The following is a 24,561-nucleotide window of genomic DNA, read 5'->3' as shown; positions in this document are numbered from 1 at the left end:
AAGAAGGTACCAATGTGAGATTTCTAAAGCACTCAAACCAAGGTTTAAGAATCTGAAGTGCCTGCCAAAATCTGAGAGGGTGTTGCCCTGGATTTGAGGGATGTGTATACCCCAGAATGTGATCAAGTTAATTGCAACCATATTATGTGCATTCAGCCACCATGAAGTGATGAAACAGAATAACATGTAGTTAAGGGTTAATTTGGAGATATGCTTTCAGCAGCAATGTCATCTCTAGCTGCCAATTTCTGCTAATCAGAATGGGAGGAGGGGACAAACAATTAAACAATTGAGACTGAAAACCTTGATGGTTGTAAAACCTTGAGTCTGGACGCCTCTGATACTAAAAGTTTATTGAAAGTTAGAAACGTGATGATATAGTAGAGGTCATTGTGATCTATGTGTTTTGTAGAATTGAGTTTTAAAAGATTAGCTAATACAATGTACTTTGGAGCAGTCCTCTGAAACCATCCCAAGAGACGTTTTTCCGATACCTTTTCTCCCTGGTGAGCGAGCAACTGGCCACTGTGAACCTGCTGTTAATTACTCAATACCCTTCCAGATGCTAGGTAAATATCTGGGATGCTTTAAACTTATTGCTTATGTTGGGTGTGCTTAAATCTAATGAACTGCAGTGTTAGACAAGAGCATATTACTTGCATGAATCTTATCAGACAGAATTGTTGTGTTCCTGTTGATTTATTCCTTACACCGCCTAGAGTGAAACAGTTAAGTTTCCCTTTCTGGGGGTTCTGAAAACCCAGGTAATGAGATGAGGTGTGGAGCATGCTTTCAGAAGTCTTAAAAGAGCAACAGTCCGATGCAGAAACTACAGAATCCGAACCACCAAAAAAATAAAATAAACTCTCTGCTGGTGGCATCTGACTCAGATTATTAAAATGAATATGCATCAGTCCGCACTGCTTTGGATTGTTATCGAGCAGAACCTGTCATCAGCATGAATGCATGTGTAACACCAACAGATCCCGGTCGTCGGTAGGATTGAACCGGGGACCTCTAGAGCTTAGTGCATGAGCCTCTACCGCATGAGCTAAAAGCCCACTGTCTCTAGCTAAGGCTGTAGAGCAGACTCATTAATTGCTCTCTAAGTGGTCTCAGTGCCACTAGATGGGACAGAACACCACACCCGGAAGGGTTACACATGTCCTCTGGAATGGTGGATGAAGCATGAAGGGACATCTGAATCTTTAGTGCATCTGGCATGTAAATATCTTGCGAATCAGGCTGCAATAGTGCCATGCAAACACCTGTTCTCACTTTGAGGTGACATTGTGAACAAGAAGTAGGCAGCATTATCTCCTGCAAATGTAAACAAACTTGTTTGTCTGAGTGATTGGCTGAACAAGAAATTGGACTGAATGGACTAGTAGGCTCTAAAGTTTTATATTGTTTTATTTTTAAATGCAGGTTTTTTTGTACAAAATTCTACATATGCAAGTACAACTTTAATGATAAAGAGATTGTACTACAGCACTTGTATTAGGTGAATTGAAAAAAATACTATTTCTTTTGTTTTCTACAGTGCAAATATTTGTAATAAAAATATAAAGTGAGCACTGTACATTTTGTATTCTGTGTTGTAACTGAAATCAATATATTTGAAAATGTAGAAAACATCCAAAATATTTAAATAAATGGTATTCTATTATTCTTTAACAGTGCAATTAATGGCGATTAATTTTTTTAATCACTTCATAATCCTACTATGAAACGTGTTTTACTGAAGTATTTTTAAGTGATTAAAAATAAAGCAGTAGTAGGCGAAAACATAAAGACATGCCTCATTTATTAGTATGCAAAGTCAGAAAAGTAAACCCACTCTGACTGTTTCCAAAGCAGTAATAAAATCCAGTTTATTGTCTTCCTACACAAAAACAGAAAAATTGTGTATTCATTGCTCAAAGTCTCTCTCCACACAGCAAATATGCAATATGGGAGCCTGATTTTGTAAACACTTGCTCAAATACATAATTTCATTGAGGCCATGTGGACTTCTCATGTAAACAAGGATTGTGCCCTATAATTACGTATAATTATTACACATATGTACATGTTTTTCTATGTCCTTTAATAGAACCAGAAATGGTTTTGATTCAAGTATTGTGTATTTACTTTTCCTGAAAATACTTTCAGTGAAGACATATCCTCCCCCTTCCCCCCGATACACAAATACTGATGCACATTCTTTCCTTTACATACAAGTAGTCCCATTAACGTCAATGGAACTGCTCACAAGCATACGGTTAAGCATATGCATTAGGTGTTTTTCAGGATAAGACAGAAGTGTATAATCAAGGGGTACACAGATGCTAAAAAAGGTAAGCATTGTGATTTTTTTCCTCTTTACATATTAAGCAAATAGCAAGAATTTATCACAACTAAACAAGTTTACCCTCTGACTTAATGATACAGCTACAACCTTTGGTGGACTCTCATTTGTGCTAAACTACCTTGTGAGCAGTACAGAACTAGTTGTATTGAACATCAGATTAACAGTCCCTATATATATATCACTCTCTGAAATCAAAGACCCCTTTTTCTGTTTTTAGGAGGGAAAAGGAAAAAATCACAAAGCTGGTCAAATGCTTACATCTTTTATAAAAAGAACTACAAAAACGTATTGGTGCTTCAGGAACCCGCCCTCACCACCAAAATAATTTCAGAAGTGACACATGTATGGAGCAGAGACAGAGTGGAGCCTATTTCCTAATGATTCATCTGCTGCAGAACTGCAGGGTTTAACACAGCAGTTCTCGAGGTTATTATGAAAGCTTATGCGCAAATACATTTTTTAGTCTCTAAGGTGCCACAAGTACTCCTTTTCTTTTTACAAGGAGGGTTGCGAGCTGTCAGCCTCCACCCCACACCCCGCTTTGCCTCTAGCATTTATAATTGGTGTTAAATATGTAAAAAAGTGTTTTTAATTTATAAGGGGGGGAGGGTTGCACACAGAGGCTTGCTATGTGAAAGGGGTCACCAGTACAAAAGTTTGAGAACCACTGGTTTAACAGGACCTAAAGGACCATTGCCCAGTGAACAAATGTAACGTTCTTGCATCAACATGGTAGGTCTCACAGTTTAACTACATGGGAATACCCCCACGAAGGCAGAAACAGCCCAGCCTTGCAGACCTCAAACGGGTAACATTTACATTTTAAGACAAGGGTTTTCAGTCGCCAGCACCATACGGTGGGGCAGATCATGTGCCAAGGCAGGGGCGCTGCCAGGACTGCTTTGCCCAGGGCTGCGCTTGCTCTGCAGCCTGCAGAACGGCACTGCTCGTCCCTTGCCCCTCGCAGCGACCGGTGCACGGCTCGACGTGTAATGAAAAGGGTGCCTGGGCTCAAGCAATTATTTTCCATTGGTACCTGATGCAGCAAGCCCACGGGTGCTGGGGCTATGAACGGCCAAGCCCAGAGGTGTCGGGGCTCTGCCCTGGCACAAAACAAGTACTGCACCGGCGCCCCTGCCCTGGGGAGGGGGGCCGGGCGAGACAGCCGCGGTGCTGAGAAGATGCCTTACCTGTGTGCCCAGGGAGCCGGGCTCCTCACGCTAGCGCTCGCGCTCCGCAAGGCAGCCCGGAGCCAAGTGCCAGCTCAACACAGCGCTAGCCGCAGCAGCAGGCGGCTGTCAGCGGGTGGCCGGGCCTCGGGTATCCACCGCGCCGCCTGATTGCACAACACCTGTGCGCGCCAATATTATTTAGGAAGGCACGTTAGCCCCAGCACATCACAGGGCTACCCTCAAACCCGAGCTTGGAGCGAAGGGAAACAGCCCAGCCGGCGGACGTTCAGTCCGGCAGTGTGTTCGGCATACCTATGCGCTGAGGACCCCGCACGCCAGGTCCTGGAGCGCCGTGACCTGTTGCCATGGAGACGCAGCCGAGCGTCGCGGAGGTGGATTGTGGCTGGGGCTGGCTTTGGTGTCCTGCGGGGGACTGGGGTCGGCTCGCGGAGGCCGGTGCAATTGTTCAGGCGCTTAGCAAGGACAGCTCCCCGCCGGAGGCTCACGGGGGATGGGGCGGAGCAAGGCGGCGCTGCTTCCGGCCAGCTCAGCGTCTACCTTCCGACCTCGGACCCGCTCCGCCACCGCCGGTGGGGTATCGACGCGGGCCGGCCGCTCCGGCAGGGAGGCTGCCGCCCGGGAGACCTCACCTACCTCCTCTTCCGAGGCCGGTGCAGCTGCCTCCACCTCACGGGCCGAGGCCGGCTCTCAGGACGCTCCTGAAGTCTCCCCTTTGCAGGTTGGGAGCGTTTCCGAGGCCTGCGCTTCGCAGGGCGGGCCGGGCAATTCCGAGGAAAGCAGCGAGACCGGGGAGGCAGCCGACGAGGCGACTTCCGTCGCTGGCACCATGCTGGACGTATTCGGCTCCATCCCCACCCAGATGGTAAGGGGGTCCCCAACCCCCCAGGGAGCACCGCGGGCTGGGTAATGGAACCAACCGGGCCAGCGCTCCGGGGGCCGCCTTGCGCTGGACGCATCAGCCTCCCTCTGCTGGGGTTGGTGCTGCCTAGCTCGGTTTCCATACCCAGCGCAAGGGCAGAGCAGGATCAGGGGCGGGAAGGGGTAGAGCGAGGGCAGGGCCTGTGGCAGAGCCAGGGGTTGAGCAGTGAGCACCTCCTGGCACATTGGAAAGTTGGCACCTGTAGCTCCAGCCCCAGAGTCAATGCCAATACAAGGAGCCACAGGTTGGCCACCTCTGCTCTAAGCAGAGAGCTGGGTATTCTAGTACTGGCTCTGCTATAGAGTGCATGAGACCATCAGCAAGCAAACCCATGTCCCAGTTTTATAAAATGAGAAATATTGAATCAACATGAGGTGATTTTTTTTGCAAAGGGCTATAAAAATGCAAAATGACTTTATAGAAAAGTGCATAAAAGCACCATACATTAAACTTTTTTTCTGTAATTTTAAAGGCAACCTCCTTCTTACTAACTGATATGACTTTGGGCTTCTATGCAGATGTCCCTAACTCTTAATGACAGTCCAAAGCATGCAGTTTCCTGCTTCTTTTTGGTGTTATCAGTGGAGGTGTAGAGACACTAGGCCGGGAATTAAGATTTTTACAGCATAAAATCAAGATTTCTTTAAAGAATAGATAAGAATGTTTTCTTAGCTTAAGCAGGTGTTTTGTATTCCACAGCACTCACTACAACGTCAGGGCAGTCATATGCACAAACTCTGTCTTTGTGCTACTTGATCATGACAGACACTGCAAAAATTGTTTACTTGTTGGTGTAGGTGGTTGGATAATTATAATTAACCATTTTTTTGCCCACAGGACTACAAGGGTCAAAAACTAGCAGAACAGATTTTTCAAGGGATTATTCTTGTTTCTGCGGTAAGTATAATAGAGCCATGGTTAAAGTTGTATGACATCCTTTAAAAATAAACTTATTAGGGTCTGAAATCTTGGATTTTTGAAGCTTGAAGCAAATCAGCCAGACTGTCTCTGAGACTTTAAACTAATGGCTTGAAAAAAAAAGTTACACCTAATCTATGATGATCAAAATACAATTAAAAAGAAAAGGAGTAGACAAGTACTTTTCTTTTTTCGGATATAGACTAACACGGCTGCTACTCTGAAACCTGTCAAAGTACAATTAGTTAGATTGCAGTGATATTAGAGGATCGGTGGTTATTTTTGGATTCCAGTTTAATTCAATGTCAAATTCCTTAATCCTGAAGTGACAGCATAGTTTAGTGGACTAACTCAGGGCAAGAAGCCAGGAACTCACAAGTTCTAATTGTAGCTCTGATGCTGTTCTACATGGCCTTGGGTAAGTCACTTAAGCTGTCTGCCTCGCTTTTCATAGAAGTTGAAGAGTGTTTGCAACCTTCTTTATAAATGCCATTGGAAAGTCTTAATAGTTAAATACTCAAATACTGAAGGTGTTTCAGTACGATACCTTCACTATATTCTATGATGGAGGAAAAAAAACATTAAGAGAACATTAAGGTTGCAAAGTCAAGCACTCAACTGAAAAGATGCCAGAATTAAGGCTTCTTCACACTCCAGATTGTTCCAAAAGCATTTAACAGCTGTGAGTTTCATACACTGCAGGACTCCCATCTGTTAGTTAATGTTGTAACCACTGAGACTGTTGTGCTGCAGGCCTGACAGCTGTTACAAGCTATATACTACATTGGTTAGAACTAGGGCTGTCAAGCGATTTTAAAAAAATGAACCGCGATTAAAAAGAAATTATTGCATTTAATCACACTATTAAACAATAATAGAATACTATTTAAATATTTTTGGATGTTTTCTAAATTTTAAAATATTGATTTCATTAACAGAACATGAAGTGTACAGCATTCACTTTATTACAAATATTTGCTATAAAAATAGTATTTTTCAATTCACCTCAGACTTCAATCTCTATCATGAAACTTACAAATGTAGAATTATGTACAAAAAAACTTGCATTCAAAAATAAAACAATGTAAAACGTTAGTCTACAAGTCCACTCAGTCCTACTTCTTATTCAGTCAAGCACTCAAACGTGTTTGTTTACATTTATGGGAGATAATGCTCCCCACTTCTTGTTTACCATGTCACCTGAAAGTGAGAACAGGTGTTCACAGGGCACTGTTGTAGCTGGCATCGCAAGATATTTAAGGGCCAGATGTGTTAAAGATTCGTATGTCCCTTCATGCTTCAAACACCATTCTATAGGACATGCATCCATGCTAATAAGGGATTTTGCTCGAGAACGATCCAAAGCAGTGCAGACAGACGCATTTTCACTTTAATCATCTGAGTCAGATGCCACCAGCAGAAGGCTGAATTTTTTTTTTTTTGTGGTTTGGGTTCTGTAGTTTCCGCATCGGACTGTTGCTCTTTTAAAACTTCTGAAAGCATATTCCACACCTTGTCCCGCTCAGATTTTGGAAGGCACTTCAGATTCTTAAACCTTGGGTTGAGTGTTGTAGCTATCTTAAGAAATCTCACATGGGTACTTCCTTTGCATTTTGTCAAATCTGCAGTGAAAGTGTTCTTAAAACAAACAATATGTGCTGGGTCATCATCCAAGACTGCTATAACATGAAATATATGGCAGAATGCAGGTAAAACAGAGCAGGAGATATACTGTTCTCCCCCAAGGAGTTCAGTCACAAATTTAACACATTTTTTAATGAGCATCATCAGCATGGAAGCATGTCCTCTGGAATGGTACCCGAAGCATGAAGGGGCATACGAACATGTATAGCATGACTGGCATGTAAATACCTTGCAATGCCGGCTACCACTGTCAGGTGACATAGTAAATAAGTTGGCAGCATTATCTCTCGTAAATGTAAACAAACTTGTTTGTCTTAATGACTGGCTGAACAAGAAGTAGGACTGAGTGAACTTGTAGACTCAAGTTTCACATTTTTATTTTGAGTGCAGTTACGTAACAAAAATCTACATTTGTAAATTGCACTTTCACAATCAAGAGATTGTATGAGGTGAATTGAAAAATTTTACAGTGGAAATATTTGTAATAAAAATAGTGAGCATTGTACAATTTTGTATTCGGTGTTGTAACTGAAGTAAATATTTGAAAATGTAGAAAAACATTCAAAAATATTTAATTTCAATTTGTATTGTTTAACAGTGCGATTAAAACTAATTTTTTTTAATCACAATTAATTTTTTTCAGTTAATCGCACGAGTTAACTGATTAATCGACAGCCTTAGTTAGAACCACTACAGCATAGAATTTCTGGGGGTCATACAACTACCACCACATGCACTGACTTCCTGTGTGACCTGCCTCAGTTTCCCCCCCTCCCCTCGGAAAAAGGGGAATAATTCTGAACTCCCAAATGAGTTGTGGCTATACCTAAAGTTTTTAAAGCACTTCGAGGCCCTCTGAGAGAAGGGGCCATTAAGTACCTAGTATATTATTAGAAATCATTCTTAAAGTAAAGGTATAACCAAAACATAGATTGAAAATATACAAGTAGCTCAGAAAACTCCAGTTATGGAGTCAGGAAATTCATGTTGAGGTTCCAAAAACAACTTAACCTGTCTGCTCTATCCAGAGGCCATATATGCACCCTCTATATCTTCCCTTCTAGTAAAAGCTACAGAACTTCAATATCAAAAACAAAAAAGTTCATATTAGACAGACCAGCTTTGTATCTAGTATAAACTGCAGGCTCAAACCTGCAGTAATTAATTTTCATTGAACATAGTGCTGTTGTACCTCTCCTACATTTTATTTATCTAGTCTCACATGAAGCCAAGTACACCACCTCCATAATAGACACTACTTCATTATAAAAGCAGTTTCTTATCCTCTGTATTTAAGAGAAATATTTACTCATGTCCTGTTCCACTCATGCCTACTCATTAGAAAAATAGCTCCACATAAAAATTGTACTTCAGATTTTACCACACGGAACCAACATCTAATTTTACTGTTATATTCATGAAGTTACTCTTAATTCACAAAGACTATTCATATATAATAACTTAGTCCAACTATCCCAACACTGATCTCAAATTACAGATACTCATTGGGTGTGTGTCAAACTAAGATTAAGGATTGTGTTGGAACTGTTGTAAATTTCCCAACTTGTTAACATTTAGTGGTTTTGTAACTTATGTAACTGATATTCCCTGTTTACGGGATATTTTTCAGAATTAACTCAATCATTTTTGTTCTGAGAATGCCCATTAGGTTTTTATTTTATTAAAATTGGTATTGCTTCTTCTAGGTAATTGGTTTTATCTATGGCTACATTGCTGAACAGTTTGGTTGGACTGTCTATATAGTTATGGCTGGATTTGCTTTATCGTGCCTGGTAAGACAAAATTAATTACTAAATTACTACATGATTACTAAAAATACTAATGAGTTTCCAAAACTAAGTTGCCTGTTCATCAAATGCTGTTTTTACCTGAAACAGAATGCTTAAATACAGGACTACTAGTATTGACTAGATGAGCATGATACAAACAGATGCAATAGAAACTTTACATTATGCACCAATGCACTTTCATTCTGACCTCTGTTCTTCTAGTCCTGTACCTCCACTTAGCTTAGCCAATGTACCTTGTTTCTTATAGTCCAGTTCTGGTCCTAAGAGACTGATGTAAACAAACAAGGACTCCAGTATAGAAAACTTCTACTGGTGAGCTAAGCCACTAAATCAGATGTTCTCTTCAATCCTTCATCTTTAAGTGATATTTTGATAATAAATGAGACCTTGTTCAGCTGATACTGCAAGTCCACATAATGAAGGTTGTATAGTAGTAATAGTACTAATTACATGTTGGACTCAGTTGGTGTTTGAGTTATATAATTAAACTTTTCCTTCCTTTTAAGCTAACACTCCCTCCATGGCCTATGTACCGCCGCAATCCTCTGAAATGGCTACCTGTCCAAGAGTCGGGAACAGAAGATAAGAAGCCAGCAGAGAGAAAACTGAAAAGGCATACTAAAAGTTGAAGAACATGAACCCTCATGATGTAACATTGGAGAATTTTGCTTCATTAAAGGTTTCTGTGATATTCCCAGTGTGAGAGACCTTCTTTTCTTAGTACTTTAGAGATTACTTGCTATTGTTAGTATACCACAGTCCAGCTCGAACACAATTTGGAGTTGAGGAAAAACATGCAGATTGCCTCTGGCTAGAAAGCAAAATGGGAAGTAAAAATTAAATGGGTTTAAATTATAAATGCATTTCAAGGTGCACTTAGACACGTTCTATCTTCTTCTAAGCTCTGCAGTTTAGTATTTCACTTGTAAGTAATATTGCCTGTAAAGTAATCAGTATATTTAAGAAAACTGAGGAAATAGCTTGAGTTGAAATACTAGTATCAGTAAAACATTTCAGCTGAAGTATCTGTGGTGCATTTTACAAAGGTATTTAGTGTAAAATAACCAGCTGACTTAGTTATGTGTATTGCATTTGCAAGTTCATGGCTGCTCAAAATTTTCAAAGTATATTAAGGATGAAAATTTAAGTATACATATTACACAGAATTCAGGGACAAGTTTTGATTCCTGTGTAAAACTGGAGAAGGTGAGGGGCATTAAGTCTTTCTGGTCCTTGTGAGTGAATTGCCATCTCCCTTTTATGGAGAATCAGTCCTTTTTAATGTGATGTGGATGTATGTGTGTACACAAGTAAAATATGCCTACATCTAGTATCTGTATTGTGGCAAGAATGAGGTATGTGAACTAAGCCGTTAGGAAGACTTTACCTAAGAGAATTTCAGTGGCAGCAAAGCTAACATGGAGTTGTGAATAGGGCAGATATAGATAATTAACTATTAATTGGTGGTAAGGAGAAAGTTTCAAATCATGAAGACATGAGTTTTATTCATGAATTCAAGTAATTTTAGTTGGAGTTATATAGAAATGAAGCCTTGTTCAGCTGATACTGCAAGTAATACTGAGACAAGTCCTTCTAAGATTTTTTTTTCCTGTTACTGAAACACAGCAACTTTAAGTGATTAAATTCCTTAGCCTAAAAAACTATCACTTTGATTAAAAGATTACTTTGTTCTACTTGCAGCAACTGTGTAATGGTGCAGAGTAGAATTGCTACACTACGGAATGGCTTAGGAGAGGAAATGAATACCAACACAACAGAAACTGGTGGGGTTACTTACTTAGCAAAATGTAAATATCCAAATTGGAATCTGGTCATGGTGCTGCCTCTTCTCTTGCCATCTTTAGTGTGCACTCTCGATGTTCAAATCATCTTCTGTACCAACACTCCAATCTTTGATTATTAAAAGGGATTTTTGCTCCTCATAGCTTGAAGGTCAACTATAAACCAGACATGCCCAGAACAGTGGGACTGAGGGAGAAGCAGCTGCTGCAGTGGATGTGGAGAACAACCGAGTTGAACCTCCTACCATTTGTGAAATCACCTAGTCTAGTGCACTCTTATTCTGCAGCATTTCTCTACGTGACCTATTCTGTAGGATAAAATATTTTCTAAGAGTATTAAGGAAACTGGACGTTTTGCAGACTTACTGAATATGGTTTTATTTTACAAAATTCAGATATCCTTGACTTAATTATCCCTTTAAAAAAAAATCAAAGATTTACAAACCTTCAGAACATGTTCTGTCAACATTAGAACATAAAGTATACAAAATAAACTTACTATAAGACAAGTTGACAGATTAAATGGTAAACTGGTTATTTAATTATCTGAATGTACCTAGTCTTTCTTTAATCATTATTCCATTCCTAAAAGGAATTAGTATGTGCATTTGTTTTGGTTGGAGAAAACAAAATTCTAATCTAAACCTTGAACATGATCTCTAAAGATGCTCAAGGGCTCAGAATAAGGAGTTTGTCCATCTTTTTATTGTATCTTAAACAGTTTAAATTTTAAGCCATTTGTAGAAACTGCAGTGAGTTTTTGCAGCTACAGAAATCACCATCAGCTCTCCATGCCAAACTGAGCTTTAGGTCTTAACTTCAGTACATTATAATTCTAATAATCCCACATTATATAGCCTTAGCAAATGTTCCCAGTCACTTGGTAGTATAGTAAGACACAGTATGACTGAAACCTACTGAAAAAAATTAGAACTAAATCTTATATTAGTTTACATACAAAATGTAGTATGTCCTTTCTAGAAACAATTTCATACCCATAAAACACTCATTCAGTGAGAGAGACCAAAAGGCAAGTAGTGTAAAGTAAAAATCCAAATTAATATCAAATCTTTCTCTTCTAGAGAAAGTACTTGATCATAAGCCAGTTCATTTATAAGCCGACCTCTTTCACCACCCCAAGATGGATAAGTAAAAATGGAAAATTTTTATGACCTATTCATAAGTCCACCCTGTAATTCAGGGGCCAGTAAACTTTGGTTCCCACGCTATCAGGATAAGCCGCTGGTGGCCAAGACGGTTTGTTTACCCTAAGTAAATAAAGTGTTCTGGCATGCTAGCTGCTTACCCTGACCGGCCGGGACAGCAATGGGTGGGGAAATTTTTTTGGGGGGGGGGGGGTGGGAGAAGCTGGGGGTCAGGGGAGTAATCCCTGTGACCACCCCCCCACATGACCCCAACCCTAGCCCAGGACCCCTACACTCTTCCCAATCCCATCCCTTCCCACCTTATCTGGGGAGGGTCAGGGGATTTAGTCTCTGGCCTGGCCTCAGCCTACTCCGGGGGGCCAGACCAGGCAGCATGGCCACAGCCTGCTAGACCTGGAGCTGCAGCTGCTTCGGAGGCTGGGGGAGGGCCTGAAGAAGAGACATTCTGGTCCCGCCTCTTCCCTTCTGGCTGTGCTGCCTCTCCTTGCTCCCTCTGTTGTGGGGGAGGGGCTGTGTCCCACCTTTCCCCCCCTTCTCTGATGCTTCCCTTTTTTACTAAAAAGAAGAATTCGGCTTATGAACGAGTATATACGGTAATAGTCTTTCACATTTTAATATAAAAACATTACTAGTACTAATGCTGTATCAAAAGATGTGCTGCTGTGCAAAGGCACATAAGCATTCCACTCTATCAAGACCAGTTTACCTCTTTACCCAGATATGAAAAATCCATGGATAAATACAAGTACCACAAAATTAGTCTATACAGAATATGGAGATAATTCAATCCACCAGACAACCTCTAAAACTAGGTCCTTGCTGCCTTTCTCCAACAGCTCTAAGGGAAGAAAGGTCCAGTTAAGTCACCTGGTCAAAATTTAACATTTTCTTCAAGAAACTTCAGATGGCGAGCCTTTACACTGTAATTTGTGTACTTCTCTCTCATGTGCTCCCGTAAGTGCAACTATTAAGCATAAAAGAAATAGTTAGCTGTTTTTTAATCAGAGACATGAATGCTGCTACTTGATAGACTTACATTGAGGATACCAAAGCACCTTTAAATAAAAATGTCACATGAAAAGTTTGACCAATCGAAAGGGGGAGCTGATAACATTTAAACACAGTCATAGTGTTGGCTCAGATAAAGAGCATGTTCCAAAGTGCCATAGTTTGAAAGGAATTCCAGAATTAAAAGGTGTGAAATTTAAAACAGCTTGAATTTTTGATTAAACTTGTCTGTATAATAATTTGTAGCCAAGGTTTGCATGGAAACAGCTAAAGATCTCTTAAGATTTAGTCTACATTAAATAGGAAGATGAAAAAAATGATTACTCATCTTCTTGTAACTGTTGTTCTTCAAGATATGTTGTTCATGTCCATTCCAAACAGGTGTGTGCGTGTGCCGCATGCACGCCGGCTGGAAAATTTTTCCCTTAGTGTCCGTAGAGTTGGGCTGGGCGCCTCCGGAATCATGCCTTCATGGCACCCAATATAGGGCCCTGCCGACCTGCCAGCCCCTTAGTTCCTTCTTGCTGGCTACTCTGACACAGGGGTAGGAGGGCGAGTATTGGAATGGACATGAACACCAGATCTTGAAGAACAGTTATGAGAAGGTGAGTAACCATTTTTTCTTCTTTGAGTGCTTGTTCGTGTCCATTCCAATTAAGTAACTCACAAGTCTATATTCAGAATGTGGGGTCAGTGTCTTCCACTGATTGGAGTGTCTTCTCTGGCCTGCTGGGTAATCACATAGTGTGTGGGAGAAAGTGTGTATGGAGGACCATGTTGCTGCTCTGCAGATTTCCTGGGTGGGAACCTGTGCCACGAATGTCACTGAGGAGGCCTAAGCCCTGGTGGAGTGCACGGTGATGAAGGAGTGGGCACATTTGCCAAGTTGCAGCACTCCCAAATGCATGACATGATCCATGATGAGATACATTGAGAGGAATCAAAGACCTTTCATTCTGTCCGCCACCGCCATGAATAACTGGACGGACCTTTGGAACGGTTTCGTTCTCTCGACATAGAAGGATAGCACTCTGCAGACATCCAATGAGTGAAGCCTTAGCTCCCTGGTGCTGGAGTGTGGCTTAGGGTAGAATACAGGGAGGAAGATGTCCTGGTTGATGTAAAATTGGAAAAGCCTGGTGAGGCCCAAGTTGAACCTTGTCCTTAGGGAATACAGTGTAAGGGGGTTCTGATGTTAGGGCCCTGAGCTCAGACACTCTCCTAGCTGAGGTTATCGCTACCAGAAATGTCACCTTGTATATGAGAGAGAGCAGGGAGCATATCGCCAAGGGCTCAAATGGTAATCCTGTAAGCCTGGAAAGGATCAGACTGAGGTCCCAAGCTGGGACAGGCGGCTGGACCTGCGGGTATAGTCTATCAAGACCTTTAAGGAAAAAGCTGACTATCTGATTCGCAGAGACTGAACAGCCCTCTGCGCCTGGGTGGAAGGTGGAGATGGTGGCCAAGTGAATCCTTATTGACCACATGGACAGCCCCTGCTGCTTAAGATGAAGATAGTCCAGTATAAGCGGCACCGAGGTGAGCGCCGGGGACAGGAGGTGCTGCTCTGACCAGACTGAAAAATCTCATCCACTTGGCAAGGTAGGCAGCTCCTGTGGAAGGTTTGCTGCTGCCAAGGTGAACTTGTCTGACTTGATCAGAGCAGGAGAGCGCCACTGCATTCAGCCATGGAGCTTCCACTCTGTGAGGTGGAGCGACTCAAGGTTTGGATGTTGGAGGTATTATTAGGTCTAGGAAGAGTGGCAGGGTGACCGGGGTTTCCACGGATATTTCCAGGAGTGATGAGTACTAGTGTTGACAGGTCCAGGCTGGAGCTATCAATATCACCAAAGTTCAGTCCCTGCAAATCTTGAGGAGCACCTTGTGAAAGAGAGGGACAGGTGGGAACGCGTCCGTGATGGAGCCCAGACTGTGACTCAGGAAGGAGCAGAATCGCTGACACTTCCCATTGCGTTGCGAAGGAAACAAGGTCTATTTGGGGAAAGCCCCACCAATGGAAAATTGATTTCACGTCCGGACAAAGGGACCACTCGTGGCTGTGAAATGACCTGCTGAGATGGTCCACCAGCTCATTCTGTATTCCAGGGAGGTACGATGCTTGCTGATGTATCGAGTGCTCTACACAGAAGTCCCACAGCAGGAGGGCTTCTCCTGGCACAGGGGAGAGGAGCGTGCACTCCCCTGTTTGTTGATATAAAACATTGCCATGGTGTTGTCTGTCAGGACTGATACACATCTCCCTGCTAGGTGGGGTCTGAAAGTCTGCCATGGCAGGCACACCGCTCTCTGACATTGATGTGTAGAACGAGATCTGCCTTAGACCAAAGCCTTGTGTTCTGAGATCTCCCATATGTGCCTCCCAGCCCAAGTCTGACGCATCTGTCACTAACGAGAGTGATGGCTGAGGGATGGTGAAGGGGACCCCTGCACCTACTACCTGTGGGTCGAGCCACCACAGAAGGGAGTCGAGTACCGGGCAAGGCAGGGTTATAATCCTGTCCGGACTGGCTGATATGCTGACGTGGACTGAAGTGGTTGAAATCTGAGTCTGGCATGCTGTACTACATCAGTACAAGCCACCATGTGTCCCAGAAGCGTCAGGCAATTCCTTGCTCTAGTGATAGGGAACTGCCTGAGACCCCATATGTCGTCATCCAGGGACCAAAACTTGGCTTCTGGGAGGTATGCCCTGGCTTGTGTCGAGTCCAGCACTGCCCCTATAAACTATCCTCTGAGGGCACAGCGTTGGTGTCCCTTTGTTTAGAAGGAGACCCAGTTCACCAAATGTCATTCTTATGAAGCTGACCTGTGCCTCCACTTGAGACCTGGAGTGGCCCTTGATCAGCCAGTCATCGAGGTGCAGGAACACCTGTACCTTCCGCTTGCACAGAAATGCCGCCACGACTTCCATGCACTTGGCGAATGCTCAAGGAGCCACTGACAGGCCAAAAGGGAGGACTGTGAACTGATAGTGGTTGTTGTTCACCACAAACCTGAGGTATTTTTCATGGGACAGAATTATTGCTATGTGAAAGTATGCGTCCTTCAAGTCGAGGGCGGTATACCAGTCGCCTGGATCCAGTGAGGGGGATAATGGAGGCCAAAGAGACCATGCGGAACTTGAGCTTCTTCTGGAACTTGTTGAGTTCTCTCAGGTCTAGGATGGGCCTGAGCCTACCCTTGGCTTTCGGTATTAGGAAATACTGGGAGTAGAAACCCTTGCCCCTTTGCTCCTGAGAAACCTCTTCCACTGCCCCTAGAGAGAAGAGCATGTGCATCTCCTGAATAAGGATTTGCTCATGAGAGGGGTCCCTGAAGGAGGACAGGTAAGGGGGTTGGAAGGGCACAGAATTAGATGGAGTATCCTCTCTCTACTGTGCAGAGTACCCAGCGGTCCAAAGTGATACGTTACCATGCACGGTAGTTGGGACAAAAAGGTAAGTCAGGGGAGATCCAGTTCTTGTACTGGTGCGCCATCCTTGACCACACCCTCAAAAGGCTGGTCTGGGGCTGGGCTGGCCAGAGCCCTAGCCGGAGGACAGATGCTGTCTTCTCCTGCTGCTCCTATTCCTCCTCCGAGGAGCATCCTGCTGGTTCTGTGGTTGGTAGAACCATGAGGGAGGCTGTGGCTGGAAGTGCCTGCGCTGAGTGGTGGGAGTGTGGAGGTCGAAGGAGCTGAGGGTGGCCCTTGAGTCCTTTAGACTGGAGTCTTTCATCCATTTTATTGGAAAATAGGGCCGAACCCTCGAAGGAGGTCCTGGAAGGTTTGTTGGACCTCATAGGGGAGACCAGAGACCTGCAACCAGGGACTCCTCCTCATTGCAACTCCTGTGGCCATTGTGCAGGAGGCTGCATCTGGCACGTCCAATGCGGCCTGTAGGGAAGCTTGGGAAATCAGTTTTCCTTCCTCCACCAGTGCTGAGAACTCTGCACGAGAGTCCTGCGGCAGCAGCTCAGCAAAAACTTGGCCATCGCGCCGCAGGTGTTCTGCAAGTATCTGCTAACGATGACCTGCTATTTGGTATGCGGGATAGTAGAGTGGACCTTCCTCCCCAAAAGGTCTAGTTTTTTAGCATCCCTATTTTTAGGGCAGGGGCCTTGGTAGCCCTGGCACTCACGCTGGATCACTGCATCAACCACCAGGGAATCGGCAGGTGGGTGGATATATAGGTGCTCATATCCCTTTGAAGGGACAAAGTACTGCCTCTCATTTCTCTTGGCCGTAGGGGACAGAGATGCGGGGGTCTGCCACAAGGTCTTTGTGGTCTCAGTAATAGTCTTTATTAATGACAAGGCAATACGAGAGGGTCCGGAGGAGGCAAGGATGTCAACCATCAGGTCAGCGTCCTCTACCACCTCCTCTGCCTGGATGCCCAGGTTCTGGGCCACCTGCTGCAGAAGCTGTTGCAGGACCCTGTTGTCCTCCAAGGCAGGGGCCATTGATGTCCCCACCACGGTTTCGTCGGGGGAGGATGAGGAGGAAAGTCCTGGCAATGGGCCCTGCTCACTCCCCTCAGCACCCAGGGGGTCACGTGGCACTTGGTACTGCTGTGCTGCCAGGTCCATAGCCTGTGGTGCCGGGGCCATTGGAACTAGGATCATCGGCGCCGATGATGGCGGTGCCAAGATTGCTGATGCTGGTGGTGCCAATGTTGGAAGAGTCTGTACCGACACTGCAGGCAAAGGTAGAGGTGTTGGTGTTGCCGCTGCCAACAGTGCTTGTGGAGGGACGCCAAAGACACCGTTGTGGACCTGGACCTTGACCCTTGGATTTGTCCCTGGCTCTGACGATTCACCCAGGGTGTCCAGAAGAGCCACTCAGTCAAGGGTTGCCATTGCAGTGGCCACACTGGCGGACAGGGCTGGTGATCACAGCAGGACCTGGAACTTTTGCTCCTGGTCCTATCAGAGCAGTAGGATTCTGCCTCTGACTCCTCGGTCTCAGAGAAGGAGGACCACAGAGGAGCAGTACTCCACAGTGCTGGGGAGTGGTGCCAAGAAACGGTGCGGCCCCCCCACATGGGTGGAGCATGCCAGGGAGAGCCACGCTGGAGATGGAGATCGGTATGCCATCATTGCCAGCTTGCCCTTTGATTGGAACAGGGGCCGGGTGGTCACCAGCAACTTGTCTCTCCTCTGTGGAGGACGGCGCTGTGAGGCGCATAAGATCAGAGTTGCCTTGAATGCCTCTGGCGTTAAGGGGAGCTGGAGCTGTCTACCATATCGATCTGGAGAGCAGTGAGGGTTCAGACTCAACTGTACCCCGGGGGAGGAGGGGAGGAGTTGATGAGACCCTAGGAGTTGGAGGAGGCGAGGTGACATTGCCCAAATCAGTTATCCCTGACACAGGCTCCTTGGGCTTGGAGCGGGGAGAGCGACCCCTCTCCAGCCTTTTCTTTTTGTGGGGCACCAGGGACCGAGACCGGTGCTTGACAAAAGACTGTGGGCAGAGCCGTGACTCTTTGTGGTCCTTCCTCAATACTGGCTTGTGCACCGTCGGCGCTGGAGCACTGCGCACCAATGAGGAGGTGCTGGGCGTGGGTTCTGCTGATCCTGGGTCAGATTGCGGTCTGAGTGCTGCCTCCATTAGAAGGATCTTGAGTCTTTGATCTCGGTCCTTCAAGGTCCTAGAGCAGAACCCTTTGCAAATTCTGCACTTCTTCTGGTGACTCTCCCCAAGGCACCACAGACAGGAAGAGTGCGGGTTGCTCTTAGGCATAAACTTTCCACAGTCTTCATAGAGCTTGAACCCCTGGGGACAGAGTCATACCCCAGAATCGGGGAAGCATTGTTGGGGGAACCCTCAAAAGAAAACTTAATAGTTCATAATTCTAGTAGCTCTTAACTGACTGATTGCTAACACTAGAAGCTATAAACATGAAGAGTGGACACTGCCCAAACACGCTTGTAACGCAAGAGCAACAGTTTGTTCCAGCTAGTTGTCACTGGTGGCGAGAAGGAACTAAGGAGGTGGCGGGTTAGCAGGGCCCTATATTGGGTGCCATGAGGTGCAACTCCAGGAGGCGCCTAGGCCAACCCTACGGATGCTGCTAAGGGAAAAATCTTCCAGCTGGTGTGCACGTGGCATGCACATACCTGATTGGAATTGACATGAACAAGCACTCGAAGAAGAAGGATCAGTTTCTGCCTTTGGATACATGTTCAAATACACATGCACAACTTCCAGTGAAGGAAGACGACAGAATTTGGCCATTCAATGATGAATGCGTAATGAAGATATGCTAATAGATTAATGTCAAAGTAGTCAAATCTCTTGTACCTTTTCCAAATTGGAAGATAAGGGTATATGGCATTGCTATCAACTTCCAAGTAGGATCAAAGAATTCAAGGCGGCTCCCCTTCCTATATTCTGAATCAATTACATTGTATAACATGGTAATTTGTGTAGTCAATATACACTAGTATGATACTGATTCTGCAAACAATGAAGCATGTGCTTAAGTCTTTGCAGGATCAGAGCCTATATCACATCAGATCAGTTTCTCAAATATAAAAAGAAAAACAATGCTCATTTAACCTTTGTGTGGAAGAAAAAAGACGCAAATACAATTGATTACAGTATGTAGGAAAGACACTCACCTCTCTCTTCAGTTCATCATCTTCTTCCATGATGTCATACACTTTCTCTAGAAGTTTCACTCCCAGCCCTTGCACCACATCAGACCTCAGAATTTCAACCATTCTTCTAATCTTTTCAGGACCATATAAAACATCTAAAAAAGTAATAAAATTAACTATTTTTGCACTAACAATATTAACAGTCACCTTACATGTACTAGAAGTACTTAGAGTGGTTGGTACCAGCGAAAGCCTGCAAGGTGGTTTAGGACTGTGGAATAGGCACCTCAACTGGATGTCTCTGATCAGCAGAAATACAATTAAATATGTCAGTCATCTGAAAGTGACTACTGGGCCTCTATGTAGGTGCAAGGTTCATACAGATTCAGTTTGCAAAATCAGGTCTTGGAGGGCTCAGGGTGTCAAACTCAGAAAGACATCACTGTATGAGTGTATACTCCAATCATGTCTGGAAGGTTCTTTGTAATCATAATGGTAGAAATATTTTTTTAAAATTAAGTTGATGTTCTGAAAAACAATTGTGTGGTAAAAGGTGGATTCTATAACAAATTTCACAGCCATACAATGTAGAGAACCCCGATACAGAGGTAAAAAAACACTTCAATCACTTTACATTTGAAAAACAAAATGAATGTAAAAGCTGTAAGTATTGTATTTATATATAGGACAGAATAGCACGGACAGCAGTACAGTCTTCCAGCAGTGTGCCTCATTGACCTTTCACTCCTTCATTTCTCTGCTTAAACTACAAACAAGCGATCCCACTTATGAGTGTAGTTTTATGATAATGGAAGCTCTACACTAGGAACAAAACAGAAAGCGTCAAAACTTTAACTTCGGATGATTTCAATGTCCAAAGTAATATGGCTGCCACAACTGACAGACTGGATTTAAGCCAATGATTCAAGGTTGAAAGATGTATCCTATTAGCACCCTAAATCCCCTTTCTACATTAACACGTGAAAGTAAAGGACTTGATAAACCAGAAGAGATTGCAATTTAAGAAAATTTAAGCCACTGCACTACCACTTCAAATTGGCGGGGGGTGCAATGATCCCAGAACCTGGGCTCCAGTCCAAGCCAGAATATCTACACCGCAATTTTTAGCCCTGCAAAATTAGCCTGGGTCAGCTGACCTGGGCCAACCACAGCCATATCACAGGTCTTTTATTCCAGGGTACAGGTACTCTGAAAGTCAAAAACAAACCTTAAGATACCATTTTTATAGTAGCATTTCAGAATATGACCACTCTTGTGAAGGCTGAATTTCAAACGATGATTTACTTGCATTTATCGTTGCAAAATTAGAGAACCACTTGCAGCTGAAAAATAAGGCCCAGTCAGGGTTCCCTCCCCACTCTGAACTCTAGGGTACAGATGTGGGGACCCGCATGAAAGACCCCCTAAGCCTATTTCTACCAGCTTAGGTTAAAAACCTCCCCAAGGCACAAATCCTTCCTTGTCCTTGGATGGGTACTGCTGCCACCACCAAGTGATTTAGACAAAGAATCAGGAAAAGGACCACTTGGAATTCCTATTCCCCCAAAATATTCCCCCAAGCCCTACACCCCCTTCCTGGGAAGGCTTGAGAATAATATACCAACCAAACAGGTAAACCAGATTCTTAAAAAAACAGAACTTTATTATAAAGAAAAAAAAAAGTAAAAGAAGCACCTCTGTAAAACCAGGATGGAAGGTAACTTTACAGGGTAATCAGATTCAAAACACAGAGGATTCCCCTCTAGGCAAACTTTAAAGTTACAAAAAACAGGGATAAACCTCCCTCTTAGCACAGGGAAAATTCATAAGTTGAAAACAAAAGGTAATCTAACGCACCCTGCCTTATTTACTTACTCTTTTTGCAATATTGAGACTCAATTTAGGATGGTTTATAGGAGAAGTTTTCTGATCTGGTGCTTCTCTGCTTCCCAAGCAAACACACAAACAAAGCCTCCCCCACTCCAGATTTGAAAGTATCTTCTTTCCCCCATTGGTCCTTTTGGTCAGGTGCCAACCAGGTTATTTGAGCTTCTTAACCCCTTATAGGTAAGGCGGAATTCTAGACTACCCTTAGCAGTATGGACATGACAGGCCCCAATTCTGTGATGGGATTCCTGCAAGTGACTCCTGCATCTGCACAAAGCCCCAGGTTTTTAAGATGCTGAGTTACCCCTGTAGCAACTACAGCAATTACTTAAATGGAAAAGGGATATTAAAAATGTAATTAATTTTTAGCTGCTTTCATGTGTAACAGAAAAAAGGAGAACAGCCCCATCTGACCAGCCAGCTTCCTGTGGACCACCAGCAAGTGCTCTGCAAACCACTGGTGATCCATAGACCACAGTTTCAGAACCACTATTTTAAAGCATTAACAGAGCTACAGACCTGAAGGAAATTCTTCAAATTTGAATTTCTCTGGTTCTTTAGATACTTTTCCATGTAGGATGAGAGTGTCTCTGTATTTCCTATGAAGCTTGAACTCTGATGCAGGGGTTAGGATTGAAGGGTGTTCACAGCTCTCTTTAGAATCCATTTTCAATGTCTGCGTCATTAGCTGTACCAAATCATTCATTTCATTTGTATTGCTTTTTCTAGAAAAGGGAAAAAAAATCATCTAATTCAATGCCAATCTCCATTTTGCAGTCAATGTGGACTTTCCATAATCCTGTGATCTAAGCAGGCCCTGTTATGTAGTGTGTGTTAAATTCTTGTTACTATGCAGATCCATTGGTTGTGGTAGTAATGCAACAAGGCATAGGAGCTTTTAGCATCATTTCATCTAACCTTTGCACTGAGCAAGTCTTAACAACAAAAGTTTAAGAACCCAGCCAGCCACCAACATCCAATCTACATTAGCATTACCACCACTGGAAGTCACTGGAAGTGACTTTAATTTTCCTGATATCTGCTGGGAGAGCAATACAGCGGTGCATAGACAATCCAGGAAGTTTTTGGAAAGCGTAGGGGACAATTTCCTGGTGCAAGTGCTAGGGGAGCCAACTAGGGGGAGCGCTTTTCTTGACCTGCTGCTCACAAACCGGGTAGAATTAGTGGGGGAAGCAAAAGTGGATGGGAATCTGGGAGGCAGTGACCATGAGTTGGTTGAGTTCAGGATCCTGACGCAGGGAAGAAAGGTAAGCAGCAGGATACGGACCCTGGACTTCAGGAAAGCAGACTTTGACTCCCTCAGGGAACAGATGGCCAGGATCCCCTGGGGGACTAACATGAAAGGGAAGGGAGTCCAGGAGAGCTGGCTGTATTTCAAGGAATCCCTGTTGAGGTTACAGGGACAAACCATCCCGATGAGTCGAAAGAATAGTAAATATGGCAGGCGACCAGCTTGGCTTAATGGTGAAATCCTAGTGGATCTTAAACATAAAAAAGAAGCTTACAAGAAGTGGAAGGTTGGACATATGACCAGGGAAGAGTATAAAAATATTGCTCGGGCATGTAGGAAAGATATCAGGAGGGCCAAATCGCACCTGGAGCTGCAGCTAGCAAGAGATGTCAAGAGTAACAAGAAGGGTTTCTTCAGGTATGTTGGCAACAAGAAGAAAGCCAAGGAAAGTGTGGGCCCCTTACTGAATGAGGGAGGCAAGCTAGTGACAGAGGATGTGGAAAAAGCTAATGTACTCAATGCTTTTTTTGCCTCTGTTTTCACTAACAAGGTCAGCTCCCAGACTGCTGTGCTGGGCATCACAAAATGGGGAAGAGATGGCCAGCCCTCTGTAGAGATAGAGGTGGTTAGGGACTATTTAGAAAAGCTGGACGTGCACAAGTCCATGGGGCCGGACGAATTGCATCCGAGAGTGCTGAAGGAATTGGCGGCTGTGATTGCAGAGCCCTTGGCCATTATCTTTGAAAACTCGTGGCGAACGGGGGAAGTCCCGGATGACTGGAAAAAGGCTAATGTAGTGCCCATCTTTAAAAAAGGGAAGAAGGAGGATCCTGGGAACTACAGGCCAGTCAGCCTCACCTCAGTCCCTGGAAAAATCATGGAGCAGGTCCTCAAAGAATCAATCCTGAAGCACTTAGAGGAGAGGAAAGTGATCAGGAACAGTCAGCATGGATTCACCAAGGGAAGGTCATGCCTGACTAATCTAATCGCCTTTTATGATGAGATTACTGGTTATGTGGATGAAGGGAAAGCAGTGGATGTATTGTTTCTTGACTTTAGCAAAGCTTTTGACACGGTCTCCCACAGCATTCTTGTCAGCAAGTTAAGGAAGTATGGGCCGGATGAATGCACTATAAGGTGGGTAGAAAGCTGGCTAGATTGTCGGGCTCAACGGGTAGTGATCAATGGCTCCATGTCTAGTTGGCAGCCGGTGTCAAGTGGAGTGCCCCAGGGGTCGGTCCTGGGGCCCGTTTTGTTCAATATCTTCATAAATGATCTGGAGGATGGTGTGGATTGCACTCTCAGCAAATTTGTGGATGATACTAAACTGGGAGGAGTGGTAGATACGCTGGAGGGGAGGGATAGGATACAGAAGGACCTAGACAAATTGGAAGATTGGGCCAAAAGAAATCTAATGAGGTTCAATAAGGATAAGTGCAGGGTCCTGCACTTAGGATGGAAGAATCCAATGCACCGCTACAGACTAGGGACCGAATGGCTCGGCAGCAGTTCTGCGGAAAAGGACCTAGGGGTGACAGTGGACGAGAAGCTGGATATGAGTCAGCAGTGTGCCCTTGTTGCCAAGAAGGCCAATGGCATTTTGGGATGTATAAGTAGGGGCATAGCGAGCAGATCGAGGGACGTGATCGTTCCCCTCTATTCGACACTGGTGAGGCCTCATCTGGAGTACTGTGTCCAGTTTTGGGCCCCACACTACAAGAAGGATGTGGATAAATTGGAAAGAGTACAGCGAAGGGCAACAAAAATGATTAGGGGTCTAGAGCACATGACTTATGAGGAGAGGCTGAGGGAGCTGGGATTGTTTAGTCTGCAGAAGAGAAGAATGAGGGGGGATTTGATAGCTGCTTTCAACTACCTGAAAGGGGGTTTCAAAGAGGATGGCTCTAGACTGTTCTCAATGGTAGCAGATGACAGAACGAGGAGTAATGGTCTCAAGTTGCAATGGGGGAGGTTTAGATTGGATATTAGGAAAAACTTTTTCACTAAG

General features: G+C 44.1%; 3 protein-coding genes across 9 annotated transcripts in view; 1 reads left to right on the top strand and 2 right to left on the bottom strand.

Moving 5' to 3' along the window:
* Window positions 1-3,965, bottom strand: part of GLT8D1 (glycosyltransferase 8 domain containing 1) — a 30,208-nt gene extending 26,243 nt beyond the window's left edge. The window contains exon 1 of one of the 2 annotated variants that reach the window (XM_043518241.1): window positions 3,837-3,965. The gene's annotated coding sequence lies outside the window, so the exon portion shown is untranslated. The other variant, XM_043518240.1, reaches the window with a different exon arrangement.
* A 71-nt stretch (window positions 3,966-4,036) lies between these two features.
* SPCS1 (signal peptidase complex subunit 1) lies at window positions 4,037-9,529 on the top strand. 2 transcript variants are annotated; one of them, XM_038409600.2, is made up of 4 exons: window positions 4,037-4,408; window positions 5,303-5,362; window positions 8,734-8,820; window positions 9,345-9,529. In XM_038409600.2, the coding sequence occupies exons 1-4, from the start codon at window positions 4,037-4,039 to the stop codon at window positions 9,465-9,467; spliced, it is 642 nt and encodes a 213-aa protein (XP_038265528.1). In that variant the 3' UTR covers window positions 9,468-9,529. The 2 variants fall into 2 exon arrangements, with proteins under 2 accessions (XP_038265528.1, XP_043374177.1); XM_043518242.1 differs by lacking the exon at window positions 8,734-8,820.
* A 1,462-nt stretch (window positions 9,530-10,991) lies between these two features.
* NEK4 (NIMA related kinase 4) overlaps window positions 10,992-24,561 on the bottom strand; it is a 39,407-nt gene continuing 25,837 nt past the window's right edge. For 4 of the 5 annotated variants that reach the window (XM_038409588.2, XM_043518237.1, XM_038409586.2 and 1 more), the window contains 3 exons: window positions 21,821-22,026; window positions 19,436-19,569; window positions 10,992-12,770 (listed from right to left, as the gene is read on the bottom strand). In XM_038409588.2, the coding sequence (XP_038265516.1) occupies window positions 12,678-12,770; window positions 19,436-19,569; window positions 21,821-22,026 (433 nt within the window). In that variant the 3' untranslated portion in view covers window positions 10,992-12,677. The remainder of the gene's footprint in view (window positions 12,771-19,435; window positions 19,570-21,820; window positions 22,027-24,561) is intronic. The other variant, XR_006282553.1, reaches the window with a different exon arrangement.

The sequence above is a fragment of the Dermochelys coriacea genome, chromosome 7, assembly GCF_009764565.3.
Source record: "Dermochelys coriacea isolate rDerCor1 chromosome 7, rDerCor1.pri.v4, whole genome shotgun sequence".
NCBI classification, from domain to species: Eukaryota; Metazoa; Chordata; order Testudines; family Dermochelyidae; genus Dermochelys; species Dermochelys coriacea.
The sequence above is the reverse complement of the archived record's forward strand: the minus strand, read 5'-3'. Positions and strand labels throughout refer to the sequence as shown.